Source organism: Haliotis asinina, chromosome 7, assembly GCF_037392515.1.
Source record: "Haliotis asinina isolate JCU_RB_2024 chromosome 7, JCU_Hal_asi_v2, whole genome shotgun sequence".
Taxonomy (NCBI): Eukaryota; Metazoa; Mollusca; class Gastropoda; order Lepetellida; family Haliotidae; genus Haliotis; species Haliotis asinina.
Window position 1 is genome coordinate 49,940,716 of NC_090286.1, and position 19,858 is coordinate 49,960,573.

Sequence of the window (19,858 nt, forward strand, 5' to 3'; positions counted from 1 at the left end):
TACACGTTCTCTGCTTCGTGTGAGCAATGTCTGGTACACGTTCTCCGCTTTGTGCGACCATCTTTTTACAATTTTGCAACTTGTCTTCTGGTTTGTGTGACCATAAACTGATACACAATCTGTGGTTTGTGTTACCAATGTCTGCTACACGTTCTTTTGTTTCTGTGACTATGTCGACTACACAATACTACCATCTGTCTGCAGCACCTTCTCTACTTGTGTAAGCCGTGTCTGCAACACCTCTACTTTGTGTAAGCAGTGTCTGCAACACCTCTACTTTTTGAGTGACAATGTCTTGTTTGTGCAAAACGAGATTCGTCGCGTGACCAAGATCGACAAAATGCGATCGGGTTGGTTTGTGTTACCAACGGTTGCAACATGTTCTCTAGTTTGTGTAAGCAGTGTCTGCAACAAGTTCTCCGGTTCATGCTACCAATGGATGCAGTCATTTTTTGTTTTCTTGTTTTGTTTCAAATGCCACATGTTTTCCTTGTAGGATCACATCATTTAAGACATAGTTGTATTTATTTATGTATGGGATGTCCAGATAATACAGATCTCTGATACGAAGCATTTGCCAACAAAACTTCATGCACAATATAAGGCAACAAAACCTCCCCAGTCAGTCTGGTGTTGAAAAATCATTTTACTACCGCTACAGGGCCAAAATCATCAACACTGCCACAGATGCACCTAAACTGTGACATATACACATCCTTCCTGTATTTTATTAGTCTCCGACTGCTGGACATATTTTAATTCTGAACCCGTTAAAACAATACAAATATGTCAAAGGTGTATGATTGTGGAATGGTAAAAGCAAATTGATGATCATATTAAAAATTCAGTATCTTGAGGGTCAGATCCTTACTCATCTAGGGGTTGTAACTTTGACCTGCAATATTTTAGATAAAAGAGCCACAAAGGGACAAATGCCATTGACCCATAACTTCAAATTATTGTACAAAGAATGAGGGCTAAGTCATTTACGCATTCCCCAACCAGACTAGCTTGAAACCAAACACTTGTGGAACATTTCTATTGTTTATGATCACACTTTCTGCCATTTTTACCATACTCTCGTCCACAGAGTAAGCGCGGTCGCTTCTCACAGGGGTTCAAAACTTCACAATCACCATGAGATTGCAAATTCTTCACACTTTGTGGTGGTGTTTCCAGTTTTCTTTTGTCTCTGCAGGAATATGCATGATCATAATGATCATAATGAAGACTTCTTAATTGCCCCTTTTTCAGTTTTTTCCTACTGTCTGCCGTTTTGTCTGAACCGCGATATGAATGATCATTCATTAACATTTCCATAATTTCAATACGTTTCTCCAGATAGTCCGGTTCCTGATCATTTTCGCGAATATGATACACAAGAACATTGTCATTCATGAGCACACTTACAGCACTTTCTTCTTGAAAGTGGCAATGATCATGGAGGACAGACGGTGGTTTCTTACCATGCTCTTTTTCAGGTGAAATATTTTCTGATGAAATGGTCAGTTCAGTCCTCTTTTGAGACGAATCATCTGCTGACTGGCTACCAGTGTTACCTTTCATCTCAACACCTTTGCCAGTATTGCATCCATTACCCGAAGTATCAACACCCACCTGGGGTAAAGTCCATTGACTATCACATGGTTCTGAAGGAGTGTCCACAACCATCACATCCTGATAAGGGTCAGAGCATAGCAGAGTGTCCATCTCCTTGGACTGACTGGAGTTGACAGAGTCCTCCGATTCGCCCAAGGTAGACGCAATCTCCAAACCCACCTGGTTGATTACAGCACTGTCAACAGACTGGCTGCCAAAGTCGTCATAGTTACTGTAATTGTTCCTAGACATGGGAAGGTCATCAGGGACATCACAAAAGGAATCTCTAACTGGCATATCCAGAAGTACAGAACATCCTTTTTGCTGATTCCCAATGTTGCTAAGCACATCTTTTTCACTTGAGTTGCTGATGTTGCCTGTATGTGCCTCTACTCCCATGTCTCTTTTGGCACCTGCATCTATGTCTGATTCTGATGCTGAATCAGTTTCTGTGTCTGATTCTGATTCTGATTCAGAGAACTCAGGAACTTGGAATGGATCACAAATGTTCACTGTATCTATATCTGCAGCATCTCCCTCCCCAGCAACATAAAACTGGCTGAGGGCATCACACACCAATACCACATCCTTCACTCCCTTTGCTTTTAACCATGAGTCAGAGCTCTTCAGATTGCTTTGGACATGCTGTAGGATGAAGTACCTTGAATTAAGGTGGTAAATTTTCTCCCAAAAAAAATTAACAGTCTGGTATTTCGGTTCAGGAAGGTCATTCAAGGGTGAAAGACAGCAATACATCACATCAAACATTTGTTTAATTGCTGAACACAGTTTAGCAGTTGGGACTCCAAGTTGGTAAGCCATGTCCTTTACCTTGATCCCTAGTCTGAGTTTGATCAAAGTGAAAATGAACAACTCAAAGCGGGTGGGACCTAGATGAGGGAGGTGACTCATGTGGGGTAATAAAAAGTCAAAAAGTTCTTTTAAAGTCTCAAAATTAGGAAACCCAGAGTAAAACTGCACCTTTACCTGGTTCTTATGAAAAGAAGCCATTGTGTACGACCTTGCCACGACCTTGTCATGGAGTTGAAGCATTTCCTCAACCAAAGTTAGTCTTTCTACTTCCATTATCACCTGATCTTTGCAACCACTGGTGTCAGTCTGGGAAGAAGCATCTTTTAAACACTTTTTCCTTTTGACAACATTTTGTCCCAAAACAACCTGAAATTCATATTTATAAGACGGGCTTGAAGAAGTGTCAATGAATCTCTCACTGGCGCTCAAGATTGCATCTGATGATACATCATAAGACTTTAAGATATGAATCTCTACTGGTCTGTTCATACCATTGTGATGGTATGCATGATCTCTTGCAGACGTGTATTGAATATGACCACAGTTTGGTTCTATCTCCTTCTCTGTCAGTATTTTCCCACTTTCTTGTACAGTACATGCTGATGTGTCCATTACCTCTTCTCTCTGGTCAACATTATCACTATCTTCTGGAGCACATCTATCAAAACTGTTTTCCATTCCATTAAAGCTAAGTTCATTTCCACCTATGTTGCCATGTTTAGTTTCAGTTGAATTAGCCACTACAGATAAGGACTTGTCCATAGATGATGCCTCATCCTCAGTTTCTTGTCTCACACAGTTTTCACAATATCGAGCCTTAACTTCTACCTGTGGAGACCCTTCCTGAACAGTTGCCTGGCCTTGTATACCTACTACAAGCCTACAAGGACATTCCTCCACGGGACTACTATTTTCAGGAGCATCTATGTATGCATCAAACTGAGTACACTTATCTTTCTTCATTGGTATTTCTGGCATTTCCAGTTGATGAGTCATAGCAGTTTTTTCGAATGATTTTATATACATGTATATGCCATCCTTCATAGTGTTTCTGTTGGCCGGCCCTTCTTGAGATGGGTCAATAGAAGCACCATATTTGCCAGGTTGAGCCAGACGAACCACCATTTTCCTCTGACCGACTGCTTGCAGAATAAGAAACTTGTCTTGTGCCTTCTGGCTTGTAGGTGAATGCACAAAATTTATTGGACTGTAGTCTTTTGATGGCTGTGGTTGTGTAAGAGTACTTGTCAAAGAGTTTGGTGTGTATGTTTGGAAATGGTTCTGTGATCTGAGACTTCTATCACCAGAGAACAATTTGTTAATGGAGTCTTGATTCCATCCCTTTTCCAGCCACAGTTCATTCACTGCATTAAGATCATTGTAAGCTGCTGACAGAGACTGTTCTTGCTTTTTCCGAAATCTAGAAATGTGAACATGTCATAATTGGTTAAAAATTTGCATATTACAGTGATACTGCACCAGCATGTATCTGACAAGAACCACCCTGGGTGATCTCTAAGTGTTAAGGATGCTTGTGCCAACACATCTCAACTTTCAGAATTAATTCTGCTTCATGTCTTCACTAATTAAGTTCAGAAGTGTTCATCTTGACTGGCAGGCTACACACCAAAAAAACAAACATCCTGTAAAAGCGTTTACTTTCGACACTGAGCGTATATAAAATATATCTCACAGACAGATGTTGCATTTTTATTACCATTTACAGCTGCCCATTCATGCACATTTCAAGTCACAAATCAGACATACTTCTCTGAATGCTTCTATACAGACGTTTGAAGGCATCACTGGCCATTTAGTCAAGTCTTGGCTCTGAGAAGTATCCTATTAATATCAAATACAACACCTACATACAGCTTCTAGATTTACTGTTTGTGATATTTCCATCATGAAGACAAAAAAACTTACAAGGCATATTTGTCTTTGAGTGCTTGATGTTCTTCAGGAGTTGTTGATGGAAACAGAGATGGAACAAAGTCTGGATGGCTTGGATCGGGGCTCCTCATTCCTGACAATTATTAAAAAATATATGATAGAAATGATTCATGACAAAAGAAAATCCTAAAATACCAACAAGATGGCTATTCAACAAATGTCATATTTGGGATTTCACTTTCTTAGTAAAGTACAAATTCTAGTACTTTTTTCGGTTGAGTCCCATCCGGGATTCGAACCCGCACCCTCAGAGTCAGGCACCTAATCGCCAGCACACAAAGTCAGCCGCCTAGCCCGCTCAGCCACCGCGACTTCCACAAAAATGAAAGTCGGACAACTGGTAGTCTAGACTGCGTACTTTGTGTACCCCTCTGATGAGTGTAAATTGGCACGGCTCCCACGGCCGAAAGCTATGATTACACGATGCCATTTAGAAAGTGGTCAAATGCAACAAATGTCATATTTGGGATTTCACTTTCTTAGTAAAGTACAAATTCTAGTACTTTTTTCGGTTGAGTCCCATCCGGGATTCGAACCCGCACCCTCAGAGTCAGGCACCTAATCGCCAGCACACAAAGTCAGCCGCCTAGCCCGCTCAGCCACCGCGACTTCCACAAAAATGAAAGTCGGACAACTGGTAGTCTAGACTGCGTACTTTGTGTACCCCTCTGATGAGTGTAAATTGGCACGGCTCCCACGGCCGAAAGCTATGATTACACGATGCCATTTAGAAAGTGGTCAAATGCAACAAATGTCATATTTGGGATTTCACTTTCTTAGTAAAGTACAAATTCTAGTACTTTTTTCGGTTGAGTCCCATCCGGGATTCGAACCCGCACCCTCAGAGTCAGGCACCTAATCGCCAGCACACAAAGTCAGCCGCCTAGCCCGCTCAGCCACCGTGACTTCCACAAAAATGAAAGTCGGACAACTGGTAGTCTAGACTGCGTACTTTGTGTACCCCTCTGATGAGTGTAAATTGGCATGGCTCCCACGGCCGAAAGCTATGATTACACGATGCCATTTAGAAAGTGGTCAAATGCAACAAATGTCATATTTGGGATTTCACTTTCTTTCACTTTCTTGCTGGCGATTAGGTGCCTTTACTAAGAAAGTGAAATCCCAAATAGACAATAGTTCACTGTGAAAGGTCTTTAACCAGGTAGGGCAATAAATGAAAAATAGCCATCTTGATTACACGATGCCATTTAGAAAGTGGTCAAATGCAACAAATGTCATATTTGGGATTTCACTTTCTTAGTAAAGTACAAATTCTAGTACTAGAAATCCCCCTATTTAATGCTGCACACTGTGAAATATTCCATCTCCAGGTACATCATAAGTATATAATAATTATTGTGGCTGTCTGTAAATAATCAAGTCTGAACAAGGCAATCCAGGCATCAATAGCATTGTTCTGCACATCTGGGACTCAATGACAAGTGTCAACTAGGACAGCATCCCTTAACACCTGATCATAATAGCTGCCTCTTCCAACCAGAATGGGTTCCTGAAAACCAATTGTAACTCATGGGTACTCACATATGAGTTACAATGAGCTTGATAATAAGAACTTTTAACTTACAGTATTTGCCTACATGCTTTCCAAATACATGTGCCATACTGTGATTGATAATGACCATTTCAATTTCTGAATCCTTGTGAACAGGTGAGACTGTAAGTTTTTATGCTGCTTTTCATGATATTCCAAGAAGGTATCATAGAAGGTAACAAAAGAATTAGGCTTGGCATTGTACCCGGTTGACCATAAAACCTAGGTCTCTTGCATGATGAGCATATATGTATATATACACCAAATGGATACTAATTGAAAAGTGTTAGTTATCTCGTAACATACCTCCATGCCTGTAAACATGGTATATGTACATGCAATAACACAAATATTCTCATATGGCAAGACTGATTCACCCATTTATGAGTTTCAACAAAATCCTTCTCATAACATATTTCATCACCCATGTAGGGAGTGTTATCATGAGTGGGTTTACTATATATCACTTAAATAAATTACAAGTGATCCCATCGCCATTGATTTATTCAACATTTAGTTTTACATACATCAAAAACAATTGGCCACACCCACCAGCAGTCTACAGTTTCCTGGTTGGAGGAGTGACGAGGCCTTGTGCTGTATGACACCATTTTTTGAGAATTTACACAGCGAACTCAGAGGTAAGTATATTATTTCTTCCATATTTGCAAATATCTATTCAAGTCACCTTTCAAATGTAATAATCAAGGTGCTTTTATATATACAAAAGGGCTAGGTAAAACATATTCATTACAATAATTTTAATATGGGCAACTATATTGTGATCCACAGTTGCATTGGCAGACACAATGACTGACTCTTACTATACTTGGCAGATCCTAGTATTTTCCAGTGAAACAGTAAATTTTACATACCATTGTCAATTGCTGGCATTTGATTGTCATGTATGCAGGGGAGACAACAATGTGAAACAAAATCACTTCCAAGTTTCAATCAATTTGTTGCTAAAATTTCAAGAGGAAATAACATTATTGAATGTACATCTGTCTTTATTTGAAATCAAACAAATCAAGTACAAATGTAATGATGTAACTTGTGCATGAGTACCGAGCTTCTTTTTATATACTCTCGTCTCATCAGCCACAAGAAAAACTAATTAAAACCAAACCAGTTAGTGTGGCAGGTACCGTTGTAACCGAGTGTATGGTAATACTTCCGCCTGTATCCGTCCTAACTTTTAACAATGAGGAAACATTTCCTTGAGTGGAATTTCTTGAAGTTTTTCAAAATATTAAAATACAATTAAAGAAACCAGTTAAAACTCATTCTTATCAGATGAGGAATATTTAATTCAGGTGAAATCATTTGACTAGAATAAAATTTATGGGGTATACGGCGAAAGTCTTTCCAAGTGTATGTACATTATTATCCGAGTGTGTTTTGGGATGGTTAATATCCTGCATTGGGAATAATCATTGTATTTAAGGAGCCTGGGCTGTTTTTTAACAGTGAATTTATTTTTTTACATTCTCTCTGCATGTTGACTGTGACTGGAAAAAATCCACCTGTCATTGATAAAAATACCCAAAACTGTCTATATTTACAACATGAAATCTGGGATAATCTACAAAAAGGTTATACCGTCTCCCTGGTGCAATTGAGTGGTTTTGCAGTCAAGGCTGTAAAACTATTAATTGTGGCTAGTCCCTCTTGTGTCAGCTCAGCATACACAACTTATTTACTAAATGTACCTGTGATGAAATGATCCCCACATATACGGCTGCATTTGCTTGGTGTGACGCTCGCATCTTTGTATATTGCCAGTGTCCATTTGGTTCTTGTTTTAAGGTCGCAAGGAATCCTGTAAAATTCTAGGCTTGAGTGCTTATTGAATCTGTTCTTACATCTCGGAACACAGCAAGTTGTTACCATTGTCAACTGTTAGATCTGCATTTAGAAATGATACAAATTAACACTTATTTTGACGTCCTCGCTACACACCAGTGCCAACCAGTACATGCGCATGCGTGTAGACTTTATTTATGCGTCATCCTTCAGTACAGCATATTTGTTCCAAACTCCTCACATTATTTTCTAATACTGTTTGAAATCGCGCACACATCCTACGTTGCAGCATGGAGTTTGAATACTCCGCGCATCGCTTCAACGAGTCCCCTGCAGTCACCTCTGTCCTTACCTACAAGACTTGGTAATGTTGAGAGTTTATACAAACTTCCATGTCTAGATCTAGATAGCCATGCCAAATTCTCCCTTAGAGAACGAAGCGAATTTGTGAACAAGCATTCATGTTGACATGTCACGTGCATGAAGCGTGCCAGCTACAATGAAACCATCAATACACTGCCTGTATGGCAATTGCAAATATACTGATAAGACGGCAGGTAGTGACAATATTACTTTTGTACCATTTCCGAAACCGTTGACTCAAAGAATCCGTAAACGAGTGCGGAAATGGTTGGATGCATGTGGAAGATGCGACGTCAGTGTCAGTTTTGTGGAGAAAAATTTTAACAAGTGCTACCTGTGCGCCACACATTTTGTTGGGGGTGATGGCCCGACCAAGCTTCGCCCAGACCCCATATGTTTTCAAATAGAGGAACCATCAGAGGTAAACATGCATGAAAATGAGTAAATATCAGCATTTTTGTAGAAAGTAGCGACTAGTTATGACTGCGTACCAGTTGTCGCCAACGCCAGGCTGTAATGCTTGCACAGACAGCTTGACTTTTGCATCGTAGTATTTTCCGCAATTACACACCACAAAGGCGATAGGCTACGACACTTAAAAATCAAGCTGTCTGTGCAAACACTACAGACACCTAGGTGTTGGCGATAACTGGTCACAGGTCAAGACATTATTCAACATGCTGTTCAAAGCAGCATAATAGGCCCATGATTTTCACACGGATAATCTCGATATATAATATGTATGAAACCATGGCAAAGGATCTGATTTCATTGAGATTGATCTGAAAAGACAATTTACATTATGATTAACAAGAAAATGATGGTATCTTCCAGTGGAAATTATTCTTTATCACTTTGTAGTGAGTGATTTTGATTTTACACCGCACTCAACAATATTCCAGTTATATGATGGCGGTCTGTAATTTTTAGTGTATACAATCAAGTCTGGACCAGGCAATCCAGTGGCCAACAGCATGAGCATCGATATGCATAATTGGGAACTCATGACATGTGTTAGCCATGTCAGTGGGTCTCACCACCTGATACCGTTATTCATCTTTTATGACAAACATGGGTTACTGAGGGCCAATACTTTACCCTGACCATCATGTACATGTTAGGTTGTAAGGGCACTAGGGTGGCCTGGTGAATAATACATTTGCTTGTGACAGCAAAGATCGTTCCGACATTGAATCCTGACATGAGGACAATGTGTGAAGCCCATTTCAGGTGTCTCACGACATATACTGCTGTAGTATTGCTAAAAGTGGTATAGAATCCAATTCAGTCATCAGATTGTATTCCAACTGTCTGTTTATCCAACAATGCCTTGAATGAAAGTGAATATTGATCATTGTGATTGATTACCTTTTGGCAACTTATTATCTGATAACTCTCTTCCTTCAAGGACACTGACAGCAGTGAGGAGGCCCACATGTATGAGGACCTATCTGACAGGGTAAAGGTTTGATAAGCCATCATTATGTATTTAGATTTAGAACCTGACACAACCAAGAGTAACTCACTCTTCAAGTTTTAATGGTCAGTGAACCTTTCTGTGACTTTTTAGGTGCAATATTGTCCTGTTATTTGAGAATTGCAGCTTGTGAAAAATGATAAGTTATCTTCAACATAATTTGTGTTGTTTGCAACCGAAAGGAAAAGTTTGATTTGTCCAATAATCTAAACCATCATGCTTATTGGAATTTATAAGTTTTTAAATTACATCCTCGCAAGGTTTTGCTGCTTTTCTGTTGCCTTTACATTGACATTCTCATGACCATGGATGCTAAAGTTGAAAAGGCCGTGAATAGCTGTAACATTGCTGATGCGGCATTAAGCAATATTCACTCACTCCAAGGTGGAAAAGGTCTCAAACCTTCATCACTTTGGGCATTTCCTCCCACATTAACCAAACTAACACTTTAATCTCTTCCAGAATGCTAAGGTTTGCTGTGTGGACCACTGTGGATCGTTGTCTAGCCGAGACTGGTTGACCACCTTCTACCCCATCCCCCAGGATGACGACCAGCTGCAGCAGCGGTGGAGAGATGCCCTGAGACTGGGGACAGGTTTCCTGGCTGATAATCTGTATGTGTGCAGCAAACACTTTATATCAGGTGAGGGGACCAAGATACAACAGTCAAACACTTTATATCAGGTGAGGGGACCAAGATACAACAGTCAAACACTTTATATCAGGTGAGGGGACCAAGATACAACCGAAAAGTGAATGAATAAAAGATTAATACGAAAGGACCTTGGTTTTACTTTGAGACAAGTGTAAGTTCGACACTACAGGGTTTGGCTGTAACTGGCTGTGTTGAAGTTGAAGGGACTTTCTTAAATTCGTAAAATTATGCAATGTTTGACACAGCTGGAAAATGGATAAATAAAGGGTTAATACTGAAGGACGCAGGTTTTGCTTTGCGAAAACCATAAGTTTGACACTACTGTGTTTGGCTGTGACTGGCTGTGTTTGGCTGTGATGGTGAGACTCGGTCACCTGGTGTATATTGGGGTTTCTTTTACACCGACAAAGCATCATTGCTTTAGTTTCCTACACTAAATGTTTTAGGCAGTATTTACACAACTTGTCATACTGACATTTTTGACAACATTGCATTTACAAATACCTTTAATCAGTGCTTGCAGCACTTTAATTTACCAGCTGGTCATCAGGGTCTGCTGCCACCTGCAGGCTTTAAAATCAGCAGGCCCATTTTGTTAAACCAACGAAACAAAAAAGACTGCACTGTTTAATTCTATCAATATAACCAGTGCAAAACTGGAAATATGGAATGACATCAAATTCCTGTTGAAAAAAAATTGACAGATAATTTACTGAAGGCAGAAAGTGCCTGCAAACATTTGAAACTGCTGACTTGATATAAGAAAATTCGATGCTGGGCCTCTGGGCCTGCAGTTATTTCATGTATTTGTGACATACTTGTAATGATCACACCTTGATCTTATCCCCATATGGGTGAAATAATGTCAGTCAATTATTAACACACTTGCTACTCTTTTGTCAAGAATGTTGAGATTTTTATGCACAATTACATTTATAATTCTTACCTCTTGTAAATGTTTTCCAGGCCTCAAGTCCAACTTCTCTGCACATCCAGACTATGTTCCATCTATTCTTCCATCATCTACAGTTCATGATATAAAGGCACTGAGAAATACTCTTCGAGAGTAAGTCAACATTCCTGTTATATAAAGTATTTTGCCAATGGATATTCCACAGTAGAGTAGATGCATTGTGTTTTGCGTGTGGCACAGGGTGGCACAGGTTGCTCGGTTGTTCAGAGGACTATATGCAAGTGGTCAGATTTGACCCTAAGCTGACACCCAGGGTTAGATATTAAGTAGTTTTATGTCGTCATATGAATGAAATAGTTTGCATCAACATTTATGAACTTGTTTTACCTGTGAAGGTCTGGGTTAGAATACTGGCCTTAGGTAACCCATGCTTGTCCTAAAGGGCAACTAACAGGTTTGGGTGGTCAGTCTCACTGACTTGGTTTACACGTAATGGGTTCCCGTCTGTGAAGACCGATGCTGATGCTGTTAATCTCTGGATTGTCTGATTCAGACCCAATTATTTACAGACCACCGGCATATAGCTGGAATATTGGTGAGTGTGACTTAAAACTAAACTCACTGATTGAGTAAGAAGTCATTCACAGAATCAATATTACTGTAAAGTTTGAAATTAATTTGATTCAAATGCTTAAAATGTGTGTTATCTCTGCTCATAGTAATTAACTTCACAATATTTGTTTTGAAATGACTGTTATCATAGTAGCATATTTTGGAAAGAGCGAACACCAAGTTTCAATGGCTACACTGAAACCCTGGGTTTAATTTCACATGGATACAATGTGTGAACCCTATTTCTGATGTACCCCGTCATGATATTACAGGAATATTGCTAAATGTGGCGGAAAACTAAACTCACTCACTTACATGTGAAATGTCACATACATTGTGATGATGTTGAATTCAAGATCTTTGTTAACAAAGAAGGTTGTTTGAAATAATGTCTTGTAACCACTCAGTCTTGGTTCCTTCACTTTGGATTCCATAGCTGTGATAATGTTATCAGAATTGTTACAATTCTGTACACTGTTACAGTCTTTAGTGATGCTTTCTCATACAAATCAAGGGGAGGACAGTTTTCTCATGTGCTACATGTCTATTAACTGATGGGGTGGTGGGGTAGCCAAGTGTTTAAGCATTCACTTGTCTCACTGAAGACCTGGGTTCGATTCCCCACCAGGGTGCAGTGTGTGAAGCCTATTACTGCTATCGCCAACCACAGTATTGCTGGAATATTGCTAAAAGTGGATGAAAACTGAATTCACTCACTCACTGACCTGATAATTTACAAGTCGCTTGTGTCATCCTTGCTGGTTTCCAGGTTTTTCAGCACTTGCTCATGTCCACAGGTTTCACCAAGGGGTGATGATATCAGACCTGTATCACCACAGGTTTGGTGATGATATCAGACCTGTATCACCAAAGGTTTCACCAAGGGGTGATGATATCAGACCTGTATCACCACAGGTTTCACCAAGGGGTGATGATATCAGACCTGTATCATCACAGGTTTTACCAAGGGGTAATGATATCAGACCTGTGTCACCACGGGTATGCTCCTACGTCCTGGTGACACACAGTGAGGTAACCGATTTACTTACTATTGGAAATAACATTTAACACAACCAGGGCACCCGTGAAGGTCCCGGGGTAGAATAGGTCTTCAGCAAACCATGCTTGCCATAAAAGGTGATTATGCTTGTCGTAAGAGGCGACTAACGGGATCGGGTGGTCAGACTAGCTGACTTGGTTGACACATGTCATCGGTTCCCAATTGAGCAGAACGATGCTCATGTTGTTGATCACTGGATTCTCTGGTCCAGACTCGATTATTTACAGACCGCCGCCATATAGCTGGAATATTGCTAAGTGCGGCGTGAAACTAAACTCACTCGATCACTAACATAACCAGGGCTCAATTTAGTGCTTTGTTACTTGCACTAGTACAGTCCAGTATTTGAGAATGCAACCCAATTATTAGTCTAACTTGAAACAGGTGCATGTCAGTTTTGGAGTAGGTAAACGTTTAAATAAAACATCTAAAAAATTCAAAAGCAGATCTCTTTCATTACACATTCCAGTAAAAGCAGTGGATCTAGAATTCGTATGGTGCAAATCAAGCCCTGACAACAAACTCACATGAACATCAGACCTGCATTTATGGTTTTATTCTATACTAACGACAAAAAATAAGGGAACTGATGAAAATGACTGTGAATGTGAAATTGCTGTGAATGTCCACTATATCAAATTTTGGCGTGTACGGAATTCCCTATTGATGGCAGGTGCTGATTTGAACCTATTGTTTAGCTAGAGTTTGGTCTGGCACACCCAGGTATCATTTCAACCCCTCCTGTTTGAGGGTACTTGTCCCACAGGTGTACAATTACACTTTTTGATTTACTTAACATTCAGACAACCTTACACAATGATGTCCCCTTCTGTTAGACTAACAGCTAGTCTCTGAAATGAACATATTTTAGTGAAAAAAAAATAATATAATGAAATGGAGTACTGAGACTTTCTTCATTTTCAGAAGCCTGAAGCTAAGGAAATCTAGACTTGCCACATTTTCTAGACTTGTGTGGGCTTTCTTGGACATATATACTTCAGGGTCTGTACGACAGACCACCCTTCTGTCACCCCCCACAATTTTCCATTTTGTTTGTTAATTGAGTTACTGCCTCCAAGGCAGTTGTCAGTATGTGTTCAACTCTGTTGCCTTAGTGATTGTGAGTTCTTCAATACGTTTACAGAGGTTAATGTCTGTGCGCATCTTGGTAATGCATCATGTGGAATTTCATTGCCATTGGATGTACATCTCTAAGATAATGCACCCTTTCACCTCAGCGTTTGCTGCATTCAGTTTCTTAGTTCCCCCTTTTTATCCCCCCGGCATGTAAAACCGTTCTGTATTTTTCTACAAAACTTAGATATGTGTGGCAGGCCCATAAGTGGTGCCTTTTTGTATTTACAGGTTTTTGTGATATATTATTTGCTGGGTTTCCATGGAAGTGTTTCGGACTTAGTCTCAAAATGAAGGGATGTGCTTCGTTTCCGGAGCATAACTCAAAATCCGTTCAATATTTTTCTGCAAAACTTGGTAGATATACCAATCAGAAGCAGCAATGGTGCCTTTTGATAGTTACAGGTTTTTTTGATTTCTTAGTTTCTCGGTTTCCATGGAAATGATTCAGACTTTGTCTCAAAAGTGAGAGGTGTGTTTGGTTTCCGGAGCAGAACTCAAAAACATCTTAATATCTGTCAGTGTTACTTGGTAGATATGTGTGGCAGACCCCAAAGTGGTGCCTTTTGCTATTTACAGGTTTTTATGATGTATTTTTTTCTTGATTCCATGAACATGTTGCTGACTTCGTTTCTTAGTCTCAAAATGGAGGGATGGGCTTCGATCTCGGAGCACAACTCGAAACCCATTTCATATCTTTCAACAGATCTTGGCAGATATATGAGACAGATCTTGAAATAGTGACTTTGCTGGTTACAGATATATGGCATTTACAATTTTCATGAATTCCATTGAAACAATTCAAACTTAGTCTAAAAAAAACCAATGAGTAACTCTCAGATTATTTGTCCTTTCAAACATGTGGGGGCCGGGGGGATATGTCATCTTCTGATGACTCTTGTTTATGGTATATTTATCAGGTTTTTCTTTCCAGGTTTGAAAATGGCAGTGCTGAGAAAACAATGAAGTCCAACTTCAAATCATTGAAACGACACTGGCTTGAATGTGGTTTCACCAGTGAAGATCTTCAGCTTGGCATGGAGAGGGTGAAAGCTCTCAAGCGTGCACAGGAACATGCAAAACACCAAGAACAACAGGTATTAAAAGCTGTCAGATTAAAAAGAAAATTTGGAAATAAGATTAATGTAGGCAGTGGATTGCAAGAAATCAAACAAGAACAAGATTCAGAATTTGTACAGAGGGATGGGGAATTTGTGATCGAGAATGAAAGAGCAGAGGAATCTGAGGAAGACAGTCATGACTTTGATCTTTCAGTCAAACAGGAACCAATGTCAGAAAGCAGTGTTGACATTAAAACAGAGGACAACCAGAATGGGTTAACTTGGTCTGATTCAGGTTCATTATGTCTTCAAGAAGAGGAGGATATGGAGTCCTCATGTTCCAAAGGACAAGGCTTCTGCTCTGAAGAAAAAGTCGAACAGGGTTCTTTTTCTGAAAATGACACTTGTCCCTTCACTGTAGTGAGGACAGATGGGAAGGTCATGATGTCAGAGAAGGGAATCAAGACAGAGCTTGAAGACGATGAGTATGAGAAGGCAGTGGCACCAGCAGTCAACAAAAACCGCCAAGACTTCTGTGATGAGATATGTGTTAATTCTGGTGGTCCTGAGGAAAGACATCAAAATCTCGGAACTATTTTTCCTTCAACTGACTTTGAATGTCCTAATAATGACAAAGAGAATAACACAAACTGGATACATAAGAATGGTTGTGATTTTGAAGCTTTGAGTGTTAGTTTGGATCAGAGACAAAGATGTTCTAATTCAGAAGTTGGCAAGACTTCACATATTTCCAATGGTCATACTGCTGATATGTTGAATAGAACTCAGGATGTGGGAGAACAAGAAGGTCTAGGCCCTGAAGTAAATACACTGGCACAAGCACAAGAGGACAACTCCTCAGCGGCAGGACATGCTTCTGTTTGTGACCCTCAAGCCAGTTTCAGATGTGGAACACCAGTGGGCACAGAGGCAAACCCTGACCCTCTTGTAGATGAGACATTCACCTTATCAGATTCATCATCAGCACCTCCAGAGTTGGAGGATCCAAATTCCAAAATGTGTCAGACAGAAAAAGGTATATCAAAAGAATATACTTTTGAAAAAGCACTGAAACAAATGAAAATCCAGTTAACACCATCAGAAATGAAAAGTCTGCTCAAGGAGGAATTGGGCGCACGTGGAATATGTCCATCATTTCAAAGAAAGGGGAGAGTCATTGTAAATGCTGGTGTTCAGTCAAGTACAGATGAACTGGTTCTTCATGACCTCAATATGCAGTGTGTACGATTAAACAGAGAACTCACGCAACACAGAAAGAAACTAAAAAGCCTCACCTACGATTTCTTGGACAAAGGATCGAAGGTGACTAAGGGGAATGTGTTGCACCACACAGGTTGTTACACATTTGCCTCCCTTGTAGAGCTGTATCAGTATGTTTCGGTATGTTTGGAAACACCTCCTCTTGATGACATCTCAGACTCCCAGGAATTCATTTTGACTCTTATGAAACTAAGACTTGGTCTCCACAATTATGACCTGGCTTTTCGATTTCAAATCGATCCCACCAGCGTGCCACGAATTTTAAACAAATGGATATCCATCTTCTTCAATACTCTTTCCCCACTGATCATGTGGCCTGAATCAGAACCTGAAAGAACAGAATATAGAAACCAAAGATGGAGACTGTTGAAGCTGAGGTATTTCCTTCTTATGGCTTATGATGGTATTGACAGCATGAAGGAGGACTGGCTCATAGAGCAAAATGTGGATGAAATTATCAAGATCTGTGATGTTCTCAACAGTTTTATCGTTCTGGAAAAAACAATGTCTAGATACGTTCCAATTCTGCCAGAAACATCACCTTTTTTCATTGAACGGACAAAACCAATTGCTGTTGTGGTAAATCATAGTACAATAGAAAAAAAACAAGAAACACAACCTTCTGAGACAAATGAAGAAAATGTTAACAAGACTGAACAAAAGTATACAGAAAGTCAAGATAAACATATAGACGAAGAAAACAAATCAAAAACAGATGATATTGAAGAGCATGTTGATTGTATTCAGACACAAAACAGAAATATCTCTAAATTCACCAAAGACATTCCACAGAGTGTTGGAGATGATGTTGACAAGGATCTTGAACTGCAGACCATTTGCCAGGAAATCCTTCAACAAGACTCCACTGAGAGCAGTAAATATGCATGTCAGAAGGAAGTTGATATTTTAAGAGACGTCCAACTTGAAGGTCTTGGGAAGGAGAGCAGATGTAAGATAATGACATCAGTGAGGGTGATAACCAAAGGTAGGGGGATCATGATAGGGCCTCCCATGGAGGAAGTGGAGGTTGGGACAACACCATCACAGGAGAGGGCAACCTTGCTTGACCTGAAGAAGGTCTTCAGCATTATTGCAGATGATGAGAGTGAATGTATGGACTGAGAAATGAGACTTACTGACATGACTTGTACCTCTGGTTGTTTTACAATGATTGTTTGTCACTGCTTGATGTTGAGTCATGTGGCATTAAAGAGCTTTGTCCATTAACTTCTTTGAGTGGCATCTTGGAAGCTGGGAAGTACAAAATAGGCAACTTGTATGGATAACGTCTTTATTTAAAAGAGTGCGACATTTCGATATGGATTTTTGTAATGTCAAGCAGGATCAGTCTTGAAACATCACTTTCTCATAATAAAGAAGTTGTTTTCCATAAAGTTTGTCCATTTTCTAGCGTTGTCCATTGTCAGCTATGATGCTCTGATCCTGAGTCTGAGTTCCCCTTTCTTCCAGTTCCAGGTAATAATCCTGAGTGAGACTTCACTTCACTGGTTTGTCTGGTCAAGTCTCGATTATACACTCACTCCAGTAAATGATAGGGTCAGTGTCCTCTGGAGCGCCCTAGGATTCAAGGTCGAATCCGGCTATCTGTCCAACACATATGCGCCTCGCAAGCAGTGGTAAACCTTCCAACTTCAGCATTATGGTTGACCAGCTCTTCAGCCCAGTAACTTTTGCTTGGTGCTAAATCATGTAATAACATCTCTTGGGGTTTATTACATAAGAGAGGTATCACGTGATCACATCCGGAAGTCGCCAGAGGAAAAGAGCAATGGCAATAGCTACTCAATTTAAGTAAAGATGTGTTACTGCTGTGTGGGAAATTATCAGCCAAACAACCCACGAACAACAAACGTAATATACTCTCAGCTCACCTTCCTTCTATTCACGATGTATTCAAAGACGTCTCAGCGTTGATTTTACGACACCGACACCTTTCAGCCTTGTAGATCACGTTTAATGTATGCATGCATGTCAAAAAATGTATTAGAAGCATTTTAACATACTTTATCATTTACTGTTTAAAATGGTTTTGTGGAATGGACTTGGAACCTTATGTAGGGTATATACCATCTCTTGTTGGATGTGGGCGGTGGGGTAGCCTAGTGGTTACTCGTCACGCCGAAGACCCGGGTTCGATTCCCCACATGGGTACAATGAGCGAGGCCCATTTTCTGGTGTCCCCCCACCGTGATATCGCTGGAATATTGCTAAAAGCGGCGTAAAACCAAACTCACTCACTCACTCTTGTTGGATGTATTGTTTCTCTTGGTTAAAGACGAGGATTTGAACAGCAAAACACAGAGAATTTGTTTATACTTGCTTGACGCTTAACGCCTCAGACAATTATATTCCAGGTCATTTTAAACGATTTTTTTCAAACGCCCTTCTGAACGATATGACACCTGACTGATGTCGATGACGTGGTCTGAACCAAATGATACAGTGATTGACATGAGCATCGATCAACGCGGTCGGGGTACATATGACGCGCTGTCAGTCACCGAGCCTGGCCTTATAATCCATTTTGTTGGTTCTAACGACAACTATGGTGCATTTGACCACTTTCTAACTGCCATCGTGTATTCAATTAAGGAGCGGTGGTGTAGTCTAGTGGTTAAAGAGTTCCGAAGACCGGGTTCGATTCCCCACGTAGGCACTAAATCATAAGCCCATTTCTGGTGTTCCTCGCTGTGATATTGATAGAATATTGCTAGAAGTTGCGTAAAACTAAACATGCACTCACTCAAAGTGAAACGTCCATTATCAGGAAATCTCGAAATCAGTACTTTACCTGTTCTATAGGTATGTACAGTACCGGCTGTTTCAGTGGAGTCATTAGGATGTGTTGGAGAACGAATCACTGTTAGTCATATCGACACCGGGTCAACATTCACGAGTGGCCAGTGGTCTGAACACACACAGAAGCAAGATACACCCTGCCCATTGTCCCACTCCGCTCTGTGACTTTGTATAAATGTATCTCCTAGCCATATAGTCATGATAGTAACCGCGATTACTATATTCAAGCACGCATGAATTGTTTGCAATCTTGAAGATAGCCATCGCCTTATGCTGCATGTCTGGAAGACTATCACTCACGTGCGTTTCAGTGGCATTTTCTTCGCACAACGTCAGTAGATATCGATGAAATATTTACCACCCATCAAACAAGTGAGGAAACAGCATATAGCCCTAGCTGTTGCACACTCTTGCAACCAATGTTAGACACCGCCGCCATATAGCTGGAATATTGCTGAGTGCTGCGTGAAACTAAACTCACTCACTCACTACAACCCATGTTTGAAACTATAGATAGGTGGCTGCTTTTCCTTCACTGAATGTAATTTACTGAACAGCAAAAGAAACGCATGTTTCGGGAAAAATGAAATCTCATAAAAATATGTAAAAATAAAAGTTCATGTGTATGTCTTTTATTAAAAACTTCACAAGGAGCCAGAGTTGCGTTTATTTTATTGTTTTGTATATTTGTATCCATGTATGGTTGGGGTGGTGGGGTTGCGGGTGTTTTCCCTGGTCACACCGAAAACCCGGGTTCGA

At 40.2% G+C, this 19,858-nt stretch overlaps 2 protein-coding genes across 2 annotated transcripts; one reads left to right on the forward strand and one right to left on the reverse strand.

The window, feature by feature from the left end:
- Nucleotides 1-744: 744 nt before the first annotated feature.
- Nucleotides 745-7,823, reverse strand: LOC137290960 (uncharacterized). Its single transcript, XM_067822190.1, has 3 exons — nt 7,630-7,823; nt 4,339-4,438; nt 745-3,832 (listed from the first exon to the last, which is right to left on the reverse strand). The coding sequence occupies exons 1-3, from the start codon at nt 7,808-7,810 to the stop codon at nt 1,039-1,041; spliced, it is 3,075 nt and encodes a 1,024-aa protein (XP_067678291.1). The 5' UTR covers nt 7,811-7,823; the 3' UTR covers nt 745-1,038.
- A 200-nt stretch (nt 7,824-8,023) lies between these two features.
- On the forward strand, nt 8,024-17,673 carry LOC137292189 (uncharacterized). The gene is made up of 5 exons (XM_067823754.1): nt 8,024-8,507; nt 9,495-9,545; nt 10,026-10,206; nt 11,185-11,284; nt 14,872-17,673. Exons 1-5 carry the CDS (start codon nt 8,223-8,225, stop codon nt 17,399-17,401), a joined length of 3,147 nt encoding a protein of 1,048 aa, XP_067679855.1. The 5' UTR covers nt 8,024-8,222; the 3' UTR covers nt 17,402-17,673.
- The last annotated feature ends 2,185 nt before the right edge of the window (nt 17,674-19,858 follow it).